A 14,861-nucleotide genomic window follows, 5' to 3' on the forward strand; every position below is an offset into this window, starting at 1 on the left:
GTAGCCAGAAGCAGAGAGGATACTACATAATGATAAAAGGAAAAACCCAACAAAAGAGTGTAACAATTTTAAGTATCTATGCACCCAATATGGGAGGTACCTAGCATTGGTGGTATAGTGGTGAGCATAGCTGCCTTCCAGTATCACAACACCAAAACACATAAAGCAACTATTAGCAGACAAAAAGCAAGTTATCAACAGTTATACAATAGTAGAGGACTTTAATACCCTAACATCAATGGACAGACCATCCAGAAGATCAACAAGTAAACAGTACTTTTGAATAACACATTAGACCAGATGGACGTAACAGATCTATGCACAACACTCCATCTAAAAATAACAGAATATACATTCTTTTGAAATACAAATGGAACACTCCTCAGGATAGATCATGTTAGGCCACAGAACAAGTTTCAACAAATTCAACAAGATTGAAATCTTATCGTGCATCTTTTCCAACCACAAAAAAAGTATGAAACTAGAAGTCAATTATAAGAAAAAAATCTCCAAAGAACACAAGTACATGGAGTCTAAATAACATTCTACTGAACAATGAATGGGTAAACCAAGAAATCGAAGAGAAAAAAGATACATAGAGACTAATGAAAATGAAAACACAACAGTCTAAATCTGGGATGCAACAAAAGAAGTTCTAGAGGGAAGTTTTTAACAATACAGGTCTACCTCAAGAAACAAGAAAAATCTCAAAAAACCCAGAATGGGCTATGGAAGAATTTTCTGGGGGAACTTAATTTGGATCAGAGTCAGAGAAGGCTTCCAGGAGGAAGAGATATTTAAGAAGCATTCTGAAAATAAGTAGAAGTTAGCTGGAAGACTTTTAGCTATTCATGTTGGAAGCAGATAGATCAGCATGAGCAGAAGCCTAAGGAGGATGAGTTTGGCCCAATGAATTTCCTAAAAGAAAGCCCTACAGCCAAGAATGAGTGATCACAGGGAATAATAGCACAGAGGTGGGAAGGGACAGGATAGACAGTCTCACACACTGTGCACAGATTTTAGATTTGCACCCAAGGGCAACGAGAAGACCCTAAAAAGATTTTGAGCAGGAAAACAGCAATCCAATTTCCATTTTTACAAGGTCACTCTGCCTGCAGTGTGGAGAATGGACTCTAGGGAGAGGTTAGTGAATTCAGAGGAGAGATAGGACAAAGAGAATTCTAAGAAATAGGTACAGTAGAGATTTGGCCTCCCGGAGTAGATTTTTGGTGAAACATTGCCTCTGGGAAACAGGAGCAAGACTGTGATTAAGAACCAAGGCTCTAGGGGTGCCTGGGTGGCTCAGTCGGTTGAGCGTCTGACTTCGGTTCAGGTCATGATCTCGTGATTTGTGAGTTTGAGCCCTGCGTCGGGCTCTGTGCTGACAGCTAGAAGCCTAGAGCCTGCTTCGGATTCTGTGTCTCCTCCTCTCTCCACCCCTCCCCTGCTCATGCTCTGTGTCTCAATAATAAATGTTAAAAAAAAAAATTAAAAAGTTAAAAAAACAAAACAAAACAAAAAAAAACCAGGGCTCTAGAGTCAGATTGCCTGGATTCAAAATTCTGCCCTGGCTGGCAACCTCTCTTTAGGGCCTCAGTTCCCTCATCTGTAGAATGGAAAGGATAATACTAAGTGTACCTCAAATGGTGAGGAATAAATGAGATCATTCAAGTGCCCAGACGGAGAATTGGATGGATAAATGTTACTGTTTTATTCTAATTTCCATTTCTAGAGTTAAGTGTAGCAGAAAATTCAACACTCTGTGGATTCGGTCTTAAGCACCTGAGTGGCCAGTGGTCCCAATAATGGAGATAAAGATAGGTAGAATTGGATCAATCAGGGAGAGAAGGGACGACCTTTCAGTTTTGTTCAAGCAGTTCCATTTTTGGTATGTTAAGAAAGGAGTTGTTAACGCTGTCTGATGTCACTTTTTAAATGGTTTTGTAGATGAATATGCTATAATATTTTTAACACTCTCAAACATGGCAAGTTTTTTTTTTTAGTGAATAGTACTATTCTGTTAACCTTCTCTAATTTTTTTTCACAGCCAACTCAAAATCCTAAAATCTACAAGCCACTGATTTTAATAACACCAATTACAAAGATTTACATCAACAAATACAAATATACATGGAGTACATCATGTTTGTCACTTTAAACATCCCCACTCTGTGCAATAGAAGATGATGATTTCTATCAGCTGCGCAGAAAAAGGTCAATTTCCTACGAAATTTGATCAGGCTATGGTATGGCTCCAAACTCACCAAACTAGGTCTCACGCTGCACAACATTTAGGTCTTAATAATGACTGATTCTCTTTTTAGATCTTCCAAATTTCTTATTCATAAAATTAAGTAGGAGATGAGCCTCTAAAATCATGAGGCCTAACTCCTTAATTTTTATAGAGACAGACCTACCACAAATTTAGAAAAGTTACATGAAAAAGATGAGTTAGAATTTTTTTTCAAATTATTTCAGAACGAAGCAATAAAGACTAACGAATTTCTCAACTATGATTCCAGTTACGTATCAAAATCTTATGTATGATTACTAGGAAAACTCTTTATGGAAATACAAGGAATTTATTTTCCAGGTAGCATTTCACTTCTACGACCTGGGCTCAATTTTCGTATTTTGACACCACTAATCTAGGCATAAACATTCAACAGAAATAGGTAGCTAACATATTGGACATGTTAAAAAAAAAAAAAAAATCAATTCTGAAATTATCTACACCTTGCTTTTCTGGAAGACCCAACCCATGACAGTCTTCCTCTCATGAATGTTCCTAAAGTAGCCCAAACAATAGAGACCTCTAGCTTCTATATGGAATTCTTCATACTAACCATCTGCTAGTTCATGGAGACAAAGAGACACACATATTCATTCAGCCAATATTTAAGCTAAGGTCTATCCTCAGCAGGGCAGGGGTGGGGGCTGAGGTCAGTAAGTGGTGAACAAAACCCTCAAGGAGTTCAAGGTCTCATATAAAACTCTTCCCAGACTCAAGCATTTGCCTGGATGTGGCCCCTCCACCATCACTCAGACACTGTCACCACAGTTGGTTGTTCCCATTTTTTTCTTAACCTTCTTTATATAGAACAGCCCCACTAATCCAGGAAACAATTTTTTCAAGTTTTACTTGAAATAGAGCCCAGTAGACTGATGGCAATACACAGAGGTTTCTTTTCTAATTTCAGCACTTAAACTGGTTTCATGAAATTCTATTCTATGTCAATAATTGGAGTAGTTTCGCTTATTTTAAATTTGTACTATCTGGGAGCCAGCGGGGTCGGGGCGGGGGGGGGGGGGGGGATGAATACCCTGATTCCAAGTTTTATTGCCACAGAAATTAACATTTTTAAGGTCGAGATGCTTTTGCATTGATGTGAGCATTTATTAAGGTGTTTGCTTTCCTGAAAACCTGTTTTCAAATCAATAGCATGTCTTACAATCAATGTTGCCTTAGAAACGAAGAAATCCAACAAGAGGACTCAGACTGACTTCATGAAAAAAAAAAAAGAGTTGGCAATGAATACTGGACTCCTAGTCTTGGCTTACTGCCAATTAGTTACCAGTTACTGAGCCCCATGACATATGCCAAGCCCCTTCACTCCTCTGGACCTTCTCTACTCCATTCATAAAATCGAAGTTTGCACTTTCTTAAACTCTGTGGTAAGAGAGGAGCTTAAGTTTTTCCATTCAGTTGCATACTGATACACTTATGAGATACAATTCTATATAAATTAGACAATGAAGTTGCACATGATTTATCACCTTTGTTAATTGGATATTGCCTAGTACTGCAATTAGCTTGTATTTCCCTATTACATAGTAGCCAAGCAACAGAAATATTCGGGGAATGAGTTACTCAAAATGAAGGTGTTATTCACAGCAGATTCAAGAGAGCAGTAGCATGGTTAATCCATCTGTGGGTCATTGACAATGAGCCAACAATACAGAATACACCGTTCAGGCAAAATAATCAAAGATAAAGGTTTTCTCTTCCTATTCATTTTTTAAGACTACAAAGTAGAACTCATCCATTACTTAACATTTTTTCTTTAAGACAAAGTTTATCACCCTTTATTTCTCTTGGATGGAAATACCAGTCAATGTTCCATGTGATTTTTCAAAGAGAAGACGGATATATGGCAGCTCTTACTAGAATAGGCTTCCTGTACACCACTTTCCGTGACACAAAGTAACTACTTAATGGTTATTAGCCATAAGGCCACTGCAGTTTATAGGAACATAGCTTTTGGAGTAGTATATAAAAGTACAAGAGTGCATACAAATGCGAACACTTGTTTTTATAAGGACTCTTACTGAGGTAAATGTAAATGTGTGCTTTCTCTTTGCCTGCCAACCAGGCACATGGGGACAAATGCTAAATATCCCTACTAATTACCTAGCTCAGACTCTGAACATCCTTCATAAAGTTGAGGAGAGAGAGGTTTATTCGATTGCAAGCAACAAATCATTCCCTAGGCAGGTCAGTCCCGGGGACCTCCTGGATATTTGCTGAAAAATAAGGTTATCGGCCTTTGACCCTAGAGGTACGGTAAGAGGCTGCCCAGTCCTGAATGCCAGACCAATCCTGTTCTCACATCTGAGCATGTATCAGGATCATCTGGAGGGATTAATATACAGATTGCGGGGCCGCTACGGAAGTTGATCAGAGGACCACAATGGAGACTCATAGTTCGCATTTCTCTTGAGTTTTCAAGAGGTGCTAAAAACAGGAGCACAGGTCTGTGCTCCTGGGAACAGACTTTGAGAACCACTGGTATAAAATATTTGCTAACAGAATTGTAAAGATATCAAGGGTCACCTGACCCACACCTTTCATTTTACTGTTGAGGACCCTGAGGTTGAAAGGTAATGTCTTCTTCATGGTTACATATCCCATACTCAGAGACAGCCCCTTCCACCAAAAAAAAAAAAAAAAAAAAAAAAAAAAAGCAATTCAAGTTTCCAAAGTCTTAAGACACTGCTCATTTCATAGTTTTAAGTTATGGCAACTTATCAGGACCCTATTCTCTTAGAAGAGTCATCAGCAGAGCCTTCTTGCTGTTGACCCTCCTATCCACCCATCCTTCCAAGAACTGCATGTCAGTTCTACCAGTGACCTTGTAGTGGTAGGCAAGTGGCCTCAGCCCAGACACGGTGCTCACAGCCCAACGGGAACTACTTGCCTAGATTTTAAACCCAGGAAGCATGGCTCCAGAAAACATGTCCTTACCATCATGCCATGCTGCCTGCCCTCCCCCAGTTCCCCGGCAGCTGAGCACAAACAGATGGCCTGAGATTTTGCAAGGTGACACACAAGACAGGAAGTGGTCACAGGATGATTTGCAGCACTGCTGTGAAGTGTCCACTGCAGCCTCAACTGCCACCCGCGTGGAATCGTCCCTGGCTGTGTGCTTGGCAGTGTAGGCTGCTACCAGTGTCAAAACTCCCTTGGATCATGCCCTTCGGCTGAGCCTGCTCTCCAATTCCCATCGGTCCTGTGAGTTTCCTGCTTTCCCTCCAATAAATCATTCTTCTACTTAAACAGTCTGCAGCCAAGAACACTGGCTGACAGGACAACCCATTAATTTACCCATCAGCAGAGAGCCAATTGATCCTAATCAAAATCAGGGCTCCCACAAAGCCTCCTGCAGTGCCTTCCACCTTCAGAGCCCTTGGATTTCTGCTGGTACCCTTCGATTCCTTCCACAGTTTTTGCAGCAAGGGCTGCTTGACCCCCAGGGAGCCCCACCCCAGGCCATCAGCACTCAGATCACAGAGCACATCTTGATTTATAGCAACCACCCAGAAACGAATGACCCAGGAATGCGCCCTAATGCCCCACCAAGACTTGAGGTTCTCACGGGGTCAAGTAAGGCTCAGAGAGCTATCAAGCTTGGAAGGCAATGGAGCCAACCCATGCTGATTGCTGTGTCCCCGAGAAGGGCCCCAGAAATGCCCTGCTACTGGTTCTTTCCCAGTCTTTATTATTCCAATCTTTCCACTTCATGAAAAGTCCTGGTGAGAATTCTCCCACTCAAGTCCCCTTTTTGCCTGGATTTCAAATTTTTGTCTTTAGTAATACCTTTGCTACAGACTCACTAAAAACCGTTCTCTGCCTTCTCAATCTAGCTACCCTCCTCCCTGCAACCCCACACATGGGGGTTCTTACAACAAAACTTTTGTAATTCAAGTGCAACTGGAAGAGAAAAAGGTTTTATTGACCACAAGGTATCTTTTAAGGGAAAAAAAAAAAAATACCGTGGGTTAAAGCTTTTTTTTAACATTGCTTATTTCGTCCAACTCTACTGTCAAGTTTTCCACTTCTTTATCAGCTCACACAGCATTACAGCCTCAAGATGTTCATCCTCTAACTCCATGCCTTTAGGAATGGGATTCTTCAGATATGTAGATAACGGTGAGTGATGTGAATTGGGAACTCGCTAGCTTTGTTTCTAGTGCCCTCAACATCTGAAAAGATAAAGTACCGTTCTCCACCCAAAGTAATGGAGTCCCTGTAGAGTAATGGCTGAATACCCAACTGGGAAGGTCATCAACTGGAGGTCCAGGCTCCTCTTTATGCCAGAGGTTAAGAGTTGGGGGGTGGGGAGTGGAAACCATGATGGGCCACGTTGCAGCAACGTAAGAACCAGCTTGAAGGTGGTCTCGTTGCACAAATTGGGTACAATCTGAGTGTCAAAATAATTAAGTACAGTAATGAAGTAAAAACCAGTGAGGGATTCAGGAGTATGTATGAATAATGAATAGGGACAAAAGGAAGGCTTTTACAGTAACACGTGCAGTGCCAACTGGTCAACGTGGAGAGTGCTGGATTTGGAAAATCATTTTGCAGCCATCGTGGTGTATACATTGTGGTGTATACATCGTGGTACACAGGGATATATGGTGAGGAGCAGGATATTTGCCTGGCCTTAGAAAGCATCTCCCCCCAAAACTGGTAGACAATAGACAATGTGCAACATCTTGAAAAAGTGACTGAATGTAACATCACCGTGGGGCAGATGGAGATGGTGTGCCTCCACCGAGGACCTTCAGAGAACACAACATCACATATCCAGAGTTCCATACTGGATATAAATTATACCTCAGTATAGCTTATTTGAAAAGGTACAAAAAGTACCTTTCATAGTCCATGGTTTGAAAAGGTTCTGCATTAGTTTAGAGGCGAAAGGAATACTCTGCTTGTATCCATGATACAGCAGTCCCCTGAAGACCTCTGAAGAGACCATCTCTACCCACAATGGACAAAAGCCAGAGATAAAGTCACACGGTCCTCCATTCTGAAGCACATTACGGGACAAAAAAGAAAAAAAAAAAAAGCATTTTTACAGTAACATCTATTTGGCAGTTTAGAGAATGTTCACATAAAGGGCCAAAATAAAACACAAAAACTGAATGAAATCTTGCCTCCAAGGACCCCTTCGTATCATCCCACATCCTAAGAACACTGTTACTTTTCTCCAAAGTTTCTCTTCATAGTGGGGAGAAGTTTCTATGTGTCCTGCACAAGTCCACACATGGGCAGCCATCAGTACCTTAACCTCCCCATTTCTTATGGCCCTATCCACATGATCCCCCCAGGCCAGAAGATCCCCCTTCATGCACTGCCTGTACCATCTTTTATTCTCTATTAAGCATTTATGACAATCCTCCCAACAGTTACTTGCAAACAAACACTTCCAACTTAGCACTTACAAATGATCTCCAGCATGTGGGAAAAGTGTTGGTTTGAACCGAGGGAAGAGTAAGGAACATGGGCATACTTAATAACCGTTTCACTCCTTTGCTTCTTCCGAGCCAGAAAAGTCACTTTCTATTGAGACAACCATCCTCCCTCCACCCTTTCCTCTAACAGACTTCCAGCCTATGAACGTGATCATTAGTCTCAAGATGATATTTTGTTATAACCAATGCAATAAAATTTTAGGGGACTCAGATTTTCACCCGTTTTGGTGTAAGTACAAAGATAGACCCTGAAATCAGCTTATGGTTCAGAAAGTAAGGGAAACTCAAAGCCAAACATTACCGTGAAAGCACTACCAGGACATTTTAGGTCAACTGCTATGCAACCTGCAACCGATCGACTAAAATAGAAAGTAACACCTCACTGGTGGCAAAAAAACGCTCAAAAATGGAGTGAAGGCAGCATAAATTTAACCACGGCCAGACAAACCCAAGAGAAGTTAGTCTACGACTAAGAAAGGGTACAGCCAGGGTTTGAACCCAGGTGGTCTGGCCTCAGCGCTTAGATTTGCAGTCCCTATGCCAGCCTAAGTTGAATACCAATTCCCCAGCACACATGCCTCCCAGACAGTTCCCCCACACGAAGGTCTACATCCAAAATTGAGTGTTTCCAGAGACTGACGGCTTAAGTCTTAACAATTTACTAAGCCTAATCTAATATTTAAAAAAGGCCATTGTCCAGACACTTTCTTCCTGTACTGAGTAGTACTCATCAAGATTCTTACTAGAACTCCTTTCAGTCCCTTTATCTGAAGAGCTGATAAGGAATCTCTCCTACTAAACTCAACCATATTCTTTATTCCCCCCATCTCCTTCAGCTAAGAGTGTTACACTGACATTTCACAATTACTAGCCCTAACCAGACAGCAGCTTTTAGCTTTCCTGGCTGACAGGAATCTAGGCTTTTATTATAAATGCAAACAGGATACGGCTCTATTGAATGCACTTCGGAAACCTCCTCAAATCATTTTGTTGAAAAAGCATGCTTCCTTGTCACCGAGTTGGTGGCTTTTCAGGTCATTCCATACTCCACACAGGGTCCTCCACTCCCATTGGCAAAGTGGGGTTTTTCACCTGAGGCATCTGAGGCGTGGGTTATGTAATGGTGCCATTAAAGAGACTCCGATCAATTCTTCAAACTGCACAGCTAGAGACAAATCAACATACACCAGGTCCTGATTCCTGTATTTTTTTAAAAGCTTTTTTAAAGTTTATTTGTTGTGTGTGTGCATGCATGAGTGTGTGTGTGAGAGAGAGACACACACACAGAGACACACAGACACAGACACAGAGAGACAGAGAGAATCCCACACAGACTCTGAACGGTGATCATGGAGCCCAATCCAGGGCTCCATCTCACGAACTGAGATCATGACCTGCGCTGAAATCAAGAGTTGTACGCTTAACCAGCTGAGCCACCCAGGCGCCCCGAATTTCTGTATCTGTGAAGTCCTTTCCTCTTCCTGGATCTGTGGAGTCATTTCCTCCTCAATATCTGACGCTCTTGCCCAGGCCTGAAGTCGATACGGACTAAAAGCTTTCTCCATTTTGATCTAACTAGACCAACTTTTCTTTCCTTGAAGCTTTCCAGGAGGGGGACTCCTTGTATTCAAAATTAATAAACTGGTAGGAGAGAGGATTCCTGTCTGAAAGGGATGAAATGGAAGAAATGGAAGTGTGCCCTGCTCCCTTGAAGAAACCAGAGGTTTTGAAGTCCCTCCTTGGGGTTCCTGACAGCTCTATGTGGTTTGGAAACTATTTCTAGTGGTTTCTAAGTAACTAGCACGGAGCCAATATGCTAGTCACAGCTGGACACAATGAAAACAGGGATCTTGGGAGGTCAGGCAGTGCCTGGAGGGTGCAGGAAGACTGGGGCAAAGGCATGGGGGAGGCAAAGAAGATATTCTAGTGACTAGTATTAAACTTGACCTCCAGGGCAAACAACTTCCCTACAATAATTTTACCCCAGTTTGAGTGCAAACGCAAGCATCTTACTACACCCCCCCCCCAAAAAAAAACCAAACACCAGGCTTGATGCCAATGCAGTATGGCTCAGTGTCCTGCTCAAACCGTCATAGGAAACTCCTGGTATGTTCCAGACCCTGTGCTTCATACACTGACACAAATCAACATACTTCACACCACGGAAGATGGTTCAGACTTCCCTTGAAAAGAAGCTTGCGGCCAAAACCAGGTGAGCCCCTATCAGTCTGTGGGGCCTGAGGCAAGGGTACAAATGGAGGCCTAAGTAATTACTTTAAAGAGGTCATCAAGCTAGCCAACTGTCACGCAATCCTCCTCCCTTAACAAATGGAGCTTTTTAACAACCTGAAAGGCCAGGTACTATTTACAATTGCAGGTTCCCTGGGAGTTCCCGGCCAGACATGAAACAGCCCTGCCAATGGACACACGCTCTTCCCTCCCCCACCCAGGCTCCCTCTCCCCTCAGGGAGGCCTGGGGGGGGGGGGGAGCACACCTGTAGACCCTCAACCCACATTTCCAAGCTCTTCCATCACTCCAGCACAGCTGCCCTTGGGCATTCCTTAGGGATGGGGTCTGCCCCCCCCACACTTGCGGAGGCCTGAGGCCTTGGAAACTGGCTTGGGGCCTTTGGGCACGGAATTCCGATGGGAGTATGGGAGGGGGGAGGGGGTGGCAACAAGTATCCTGGTGGGGCAGCCCACTCCATCAGCAGACACCAAGCCCAGTGGGGAGGGGTACAGCCTAGTGAAGGCCAGACACCCCTACATAAACTCTCTGAACTCCAGGGAGTAAGTGCAAAAGCCTTCCTTTGCCCAGGCGTGAAGGCGACATGGACTAAGAGCTTTCTCCATTTTATTGTAACTAGACCAACTTTTCTTGAAGCTTTCCCACAGGGTCACTCCTTGTATTCAAACATCAAGTGGTGGGAGAGGATTCCTGTCTGAAAGGGATGAAAGAGTCGAAATGCTTCCAACTCTCTAGAAAGATCTCACAGCTACTATCCTCATCTGAAAGAAAACGTCAATACTCCTCAAGCAGCCAATGGATCGCACAGGGTTCTAAAACAAAAATCAGAAAAGGTGGGCTCCACAAATTGGGCAAACCTTAGCATTTTCTTTTCTGTTTTTGAACGTTAAGAACCAGAGGAGTAACTAGTCACTGCAGCTGGGGCAGCCCATTCCAAACTCTAGGAAGGGGCGCAGGCCGAGTGAAACCGAACAAGGGAGGCTTGGGCCTGCTGCGTGCAAACAGGCCTGGCCAAAGGGAGTCACCGAAGGGAGGCAATTGTCATCACAGTAGGGTGAGTGGCTAGAGCCTGCACATCACCCCCGTTACTGACCTGGTATCTGCTTTGTCTTTTCTCAAAGCAAGTTTACCAATTTTCCGGGCCTCCATAGTTAATTCTCCGGGATGGGGATGTTATTACCCGCACGCATTATGGCCCAGTGTCGCGGTGACAACTTAGCACAGTCCGCACTCGGTGAGCACACTCACTCACCCGTACTTAAAACCGGGAGCACAGCGGCCAGAGCGGAACCCAAAGCGGTACAGAAGGCAGTTCCCCACCACCTACCCCGACATCCAAGAAAAGGCTCTAAAGCAGCTGTGCGCGCCGGGGGCAGCAGAGTGGGGTGAAGGCAGTGTTAGGGAGGGGGGCCGACAAAGCAAACCCTGGTCAAATGCTAGGTCTCACCCGTTTGGGGGCAGGGAAAGGGTGCCTTTGAAAGTCGCCCAACTGGAGGTGAAGGACAGGTGCCGGCCACCGAGCCCCTCCGGGTGGGGGCGGGCAGGAAGGAGCCACGCTGCACCCCTCTGGCTCCAGGCCCGGAGGGGGTCTGAGAGAGGGGAGCGGCCGGGAGGGAGGGAGGGAGGAAAACGCTCGGCGAGCGGGGGTCCGGGAGTCGCAGTCACTCACCCAACAGCAGCAGCTTGAACTCGCGGCGCGCGTCCTTCTTGTCCCGGCGAAGCTGCCGCTCGATTTCGGCGCTGATGCGCTGCGACTCCTTCTCCTCCGCGGACAGGCAGCAGCAGCCGGCCATGGCGCGCGCTGCACCCGACGGCGCGACGCGGTCCCGAGAGCCCCGATTCTCCGCCGGCCGCTCGCCCGGCCGAGCCGCGACAGGCACCCGGGTTCGGAGAGAAAAGGACGAGACCTCTTTGACTTAGGGGAGTACGAGGCCTGGCCTTCGGAGGCTCAGTCCGCTCCTCGAGGGTCGATGCCGAGGCGGGGGCGAATTCGGAGCGCCAGGAACTTGAGGGGATCCCCGCAGCTCCGGGCGCACCAGCCCCACACTCGTCCCGGGGGAGGAGGAGGGCTCGCGGAGAGGATGGGCGTGCGGCCCGCACCCGGAAGATGCGCGCGCCCCTTAGACCGGGAGGCGGACACCAGGTCCGGGGGCGCAGACAGCGCGGGAAAAGTTGGGGCGCCGGTGCCCGGGGCGGGGAGGTGGGAGAGCGGGATCTCCGCGTCCCGGTAGGGTCTCAGGCAGGCGACAGGCACGGCGTCGGTTGGAGGCAAAGGGCCTAGCTCGCCCTTGCCTGGAAAGTTCTGAAAGTGACCGCAGATTAAGACCGAGCTCAAGGGTTTCTGCTGGCGCTGGTGGCTCTAAGTGGCAGAAGGAGGCGGAGCGTCTCGGACCTGCAGCCCTGGCGCCCGCCCCAGTAGGCCTTCGGGGCACGCCAAGCCGTAGGCGCCTGGGGGGCGAGAGGAACCAGTCAGGACGCCCGGGCGTCTGGGGTTCCTGGGAGCAGCTCCCACACCTGCATCGGTGGCTGTGAAGTCCTTGCACCCGGAGGGCCGCCTGCCGAGGTTGCGAGAACCAGCGCGCTCCGGCCTCGGGGCCCTGCTTCTTACCCAGGTTCCGACAGGTGAGCGCGTTTCGCCCGCTTCAGCCTCAACTCCCCCCAGCTGCAGAAAGAGGAGAACCGAGCCGGGCGTCCGCCGCGGGAAGCCTCGCGCCTGGGGCGAGGTTGAACTCTTCACCCCCAAGTTGAGGGTTGCACACCAGCGACACGACCACACACCCTTCGTTTGCTAGACGGGCTCCTTCCGCTTCCCGGACGCCTCAGCCCGGCTCAGGTTTGGCCTAAGCGCTTGGTCAGCTGGGCAGCCTGCCAGCAAGGTGAGGCTGGGCCTGACCCCGGGGGCACTGCGCTCAGAGAGGCAGCTGCCTCTGGGTTCGGTTAAATAGGAGGCCGCCAGAGCGGAGAGTAAACATCCTTCCGGCCCCTTCCTAGGGCACCTGATGAGGAGGGCTGGGGATGGGGAAAATGGAAAACGGCTGGCTACTTTGCATTTTATGACGGGAAAGACTCCTGCTTTGTTAGAGAGGGCTCACACGTTTGCAGCAGCCCCCGGCGTGTTCGTGCCCCAGCCTTGAAGCCTGACAGCCTCTGCCTTGCAAAGGTGTGTCCGCGGCTGCATTGGCCCAGCTCCCGGGACGTCGGAATCATGTTTGAGCTGCATTAATAAAAACTTACAAATTGAACAGCATCTCTTTGTACTCAATCGGTGCAACAGAACGCGTATTACAACATCTGATTTTTGTCTTCGGTCTGGATAGCTTTTGAGGCAGAGCGCCGAGGGGCCCGCGGAAAAAGCAGAAGCGGGAAGGTGGAGGGAGGGGATCCTGTCCTCCCGGCTCGTCCTGTAAACACTTTATGGCTTTAGGCAATTAGTTAATGCGGCCTCTATTAAAAGCGGGCATAAGTGCCTTTCAAATGTGTGGCGTATAGTCAATCAATTCACATTGAGGAACATGCTGAGTGGAAGAGTGGTGTTTGTCATTATACAAGAAACTTGGCATTGCGATGCTATCTGGCTTCAAGGTCTTATTATTTATTTTACAGTTTAGGGAATGGAAATGAATCAGGCATTGAAAATGAATGTGCTTACATCCTTAAATGCTCCCTTCTTTCCTTGCAGGCCTAAACTGACTGTAACAGTTGACCCCCTACAGGCAAAATCCTGGACATTTCTCATCTGATCCTTGGCCAGTTCATCACACTTCTCTCCCTTCGCTCTTACAGACAGATTTACAATTTGAGGATAAGACTGCTTGAGAAGCCAAGATCATCATAATTGTTAATATTTTTCAATGAGTACAATCATTAGTACTTTAAAAGATTAAAGTGACTTAACTAGCCAAATTTGAACCCCAAGTTAGCTGGAATAACTGACGTGTGGATCCAATGTTGCCAAGATTCCAAAAAAAGTTAATGAAATATATTGCTCATGGCACATCTGAAAAACTCTCCTGGACTGGTCAGCTTGGCAGTATCAGAAAGCTTAAATGTGTCCACCCCCTTTGACCAAACTAGTTATTCTCCCCTTGAGAAATAATCAGAGAGAAGTCATGATTTATGTATGAAGGTGTCTATTTCTAATAACAACAATAACCTCAAACAACCTAAATGCTCAACAACAGGAAATAGGTCAAATAAATGACGGTATATACATATAATGATATATTACAACAGTTATTAAGTGTGTGAATATGTAACATGTGAATAGCAATTAAAGATGGGGGGGCAACCTCAAAATACATTGACTGAAAAAGGCAAGATACGAAAATATAAACAGTATGATAGAAATTTTGTAATAGGAATACATGTACACACCTTTAAGAGACTAAGGGGAGGGGCGCCTGGGTGGCGCAGTCGGTTAAGCGTCCGACTTCAGCCAGGTCACGATCTCGCGGTCCGTGAGTTCGAGCCCCGCGTCAGGCTCTGGGCTGATGGCTCAGAGCCTGGAGCCTGTTTCCGATTCTGTGTCTCCCTCTCTCTCTGCCCCTCCCCCGTTCATGCTCTGTCTCTCTCTGTCCCAAAAATAAATAAACGTTGAAAAAAAAAATTAAAAAAAAAAAGAGAGACTAAGGGGGCATCTACCAACAAGGTCAGTCTCTCTGAGTCATCACTTTTTGGTTGACTTTAATTCTCTAATGTAAAGTTGTAAAACTGGTTGATTTTAATTCTCTGATGTAAAGTTATCTAGGCCCCCCCTTTCCTCAACTGTAAAACAAGAGAGGTGAACCAGAATAAGCTCCAAGGGATCTCCCAACTCTGACGTTCAGTTATTTCTTTGGTGATTTTCACACTTAGA

General features: G+C 46.0%; 1 protein-coding gene across 2 annotated transcripts in view; it reads right to left on the minus strand.

Annotated features, from left to right (window-relative positions):
* GNA14 (G protein subunit alpha 14) overlaps positions 1–13,066 on the minus strand; it is a 204,318-nt gene extending 191,252 nt beyond the window's left edge. The window contains exon 1 of one of the 2 annotated variants that reach the window (XM_086685041.1): positions 11,676–13,052. In XM_086685041.1, coding sequence (XP_086541167.1) covers positions 11,676–11,799 — 124 coding nt within the window. In that variant the 5' untranslated portion in view covers positions 11,800–13,052. Of the gene's footprint in view, positions 1–11,675 lie in introns of both variants that reach the window. The other variant, XM_086685040.1, reaches the window with a different exon arrangement.
* Between the last annotated feature and the right edge of the window lie 1,795 nt (positions 13,067–14,861).

The sequence above is a fragment of the Puma concolor genome, chromosome D4 (genome assembly GCF_028749965.1).
Source record: "Puma concolor isolate L17-30 chromosome D4, mPumCon1.1.hap2, whole genome shotgun sequence".
In the NCBI taxonomy this organism is placed as follows: Eukaryota; Metazoa; Chordata; class Mammalia; order Carnivora; family Felidae; genus Puma; species Puma concolor.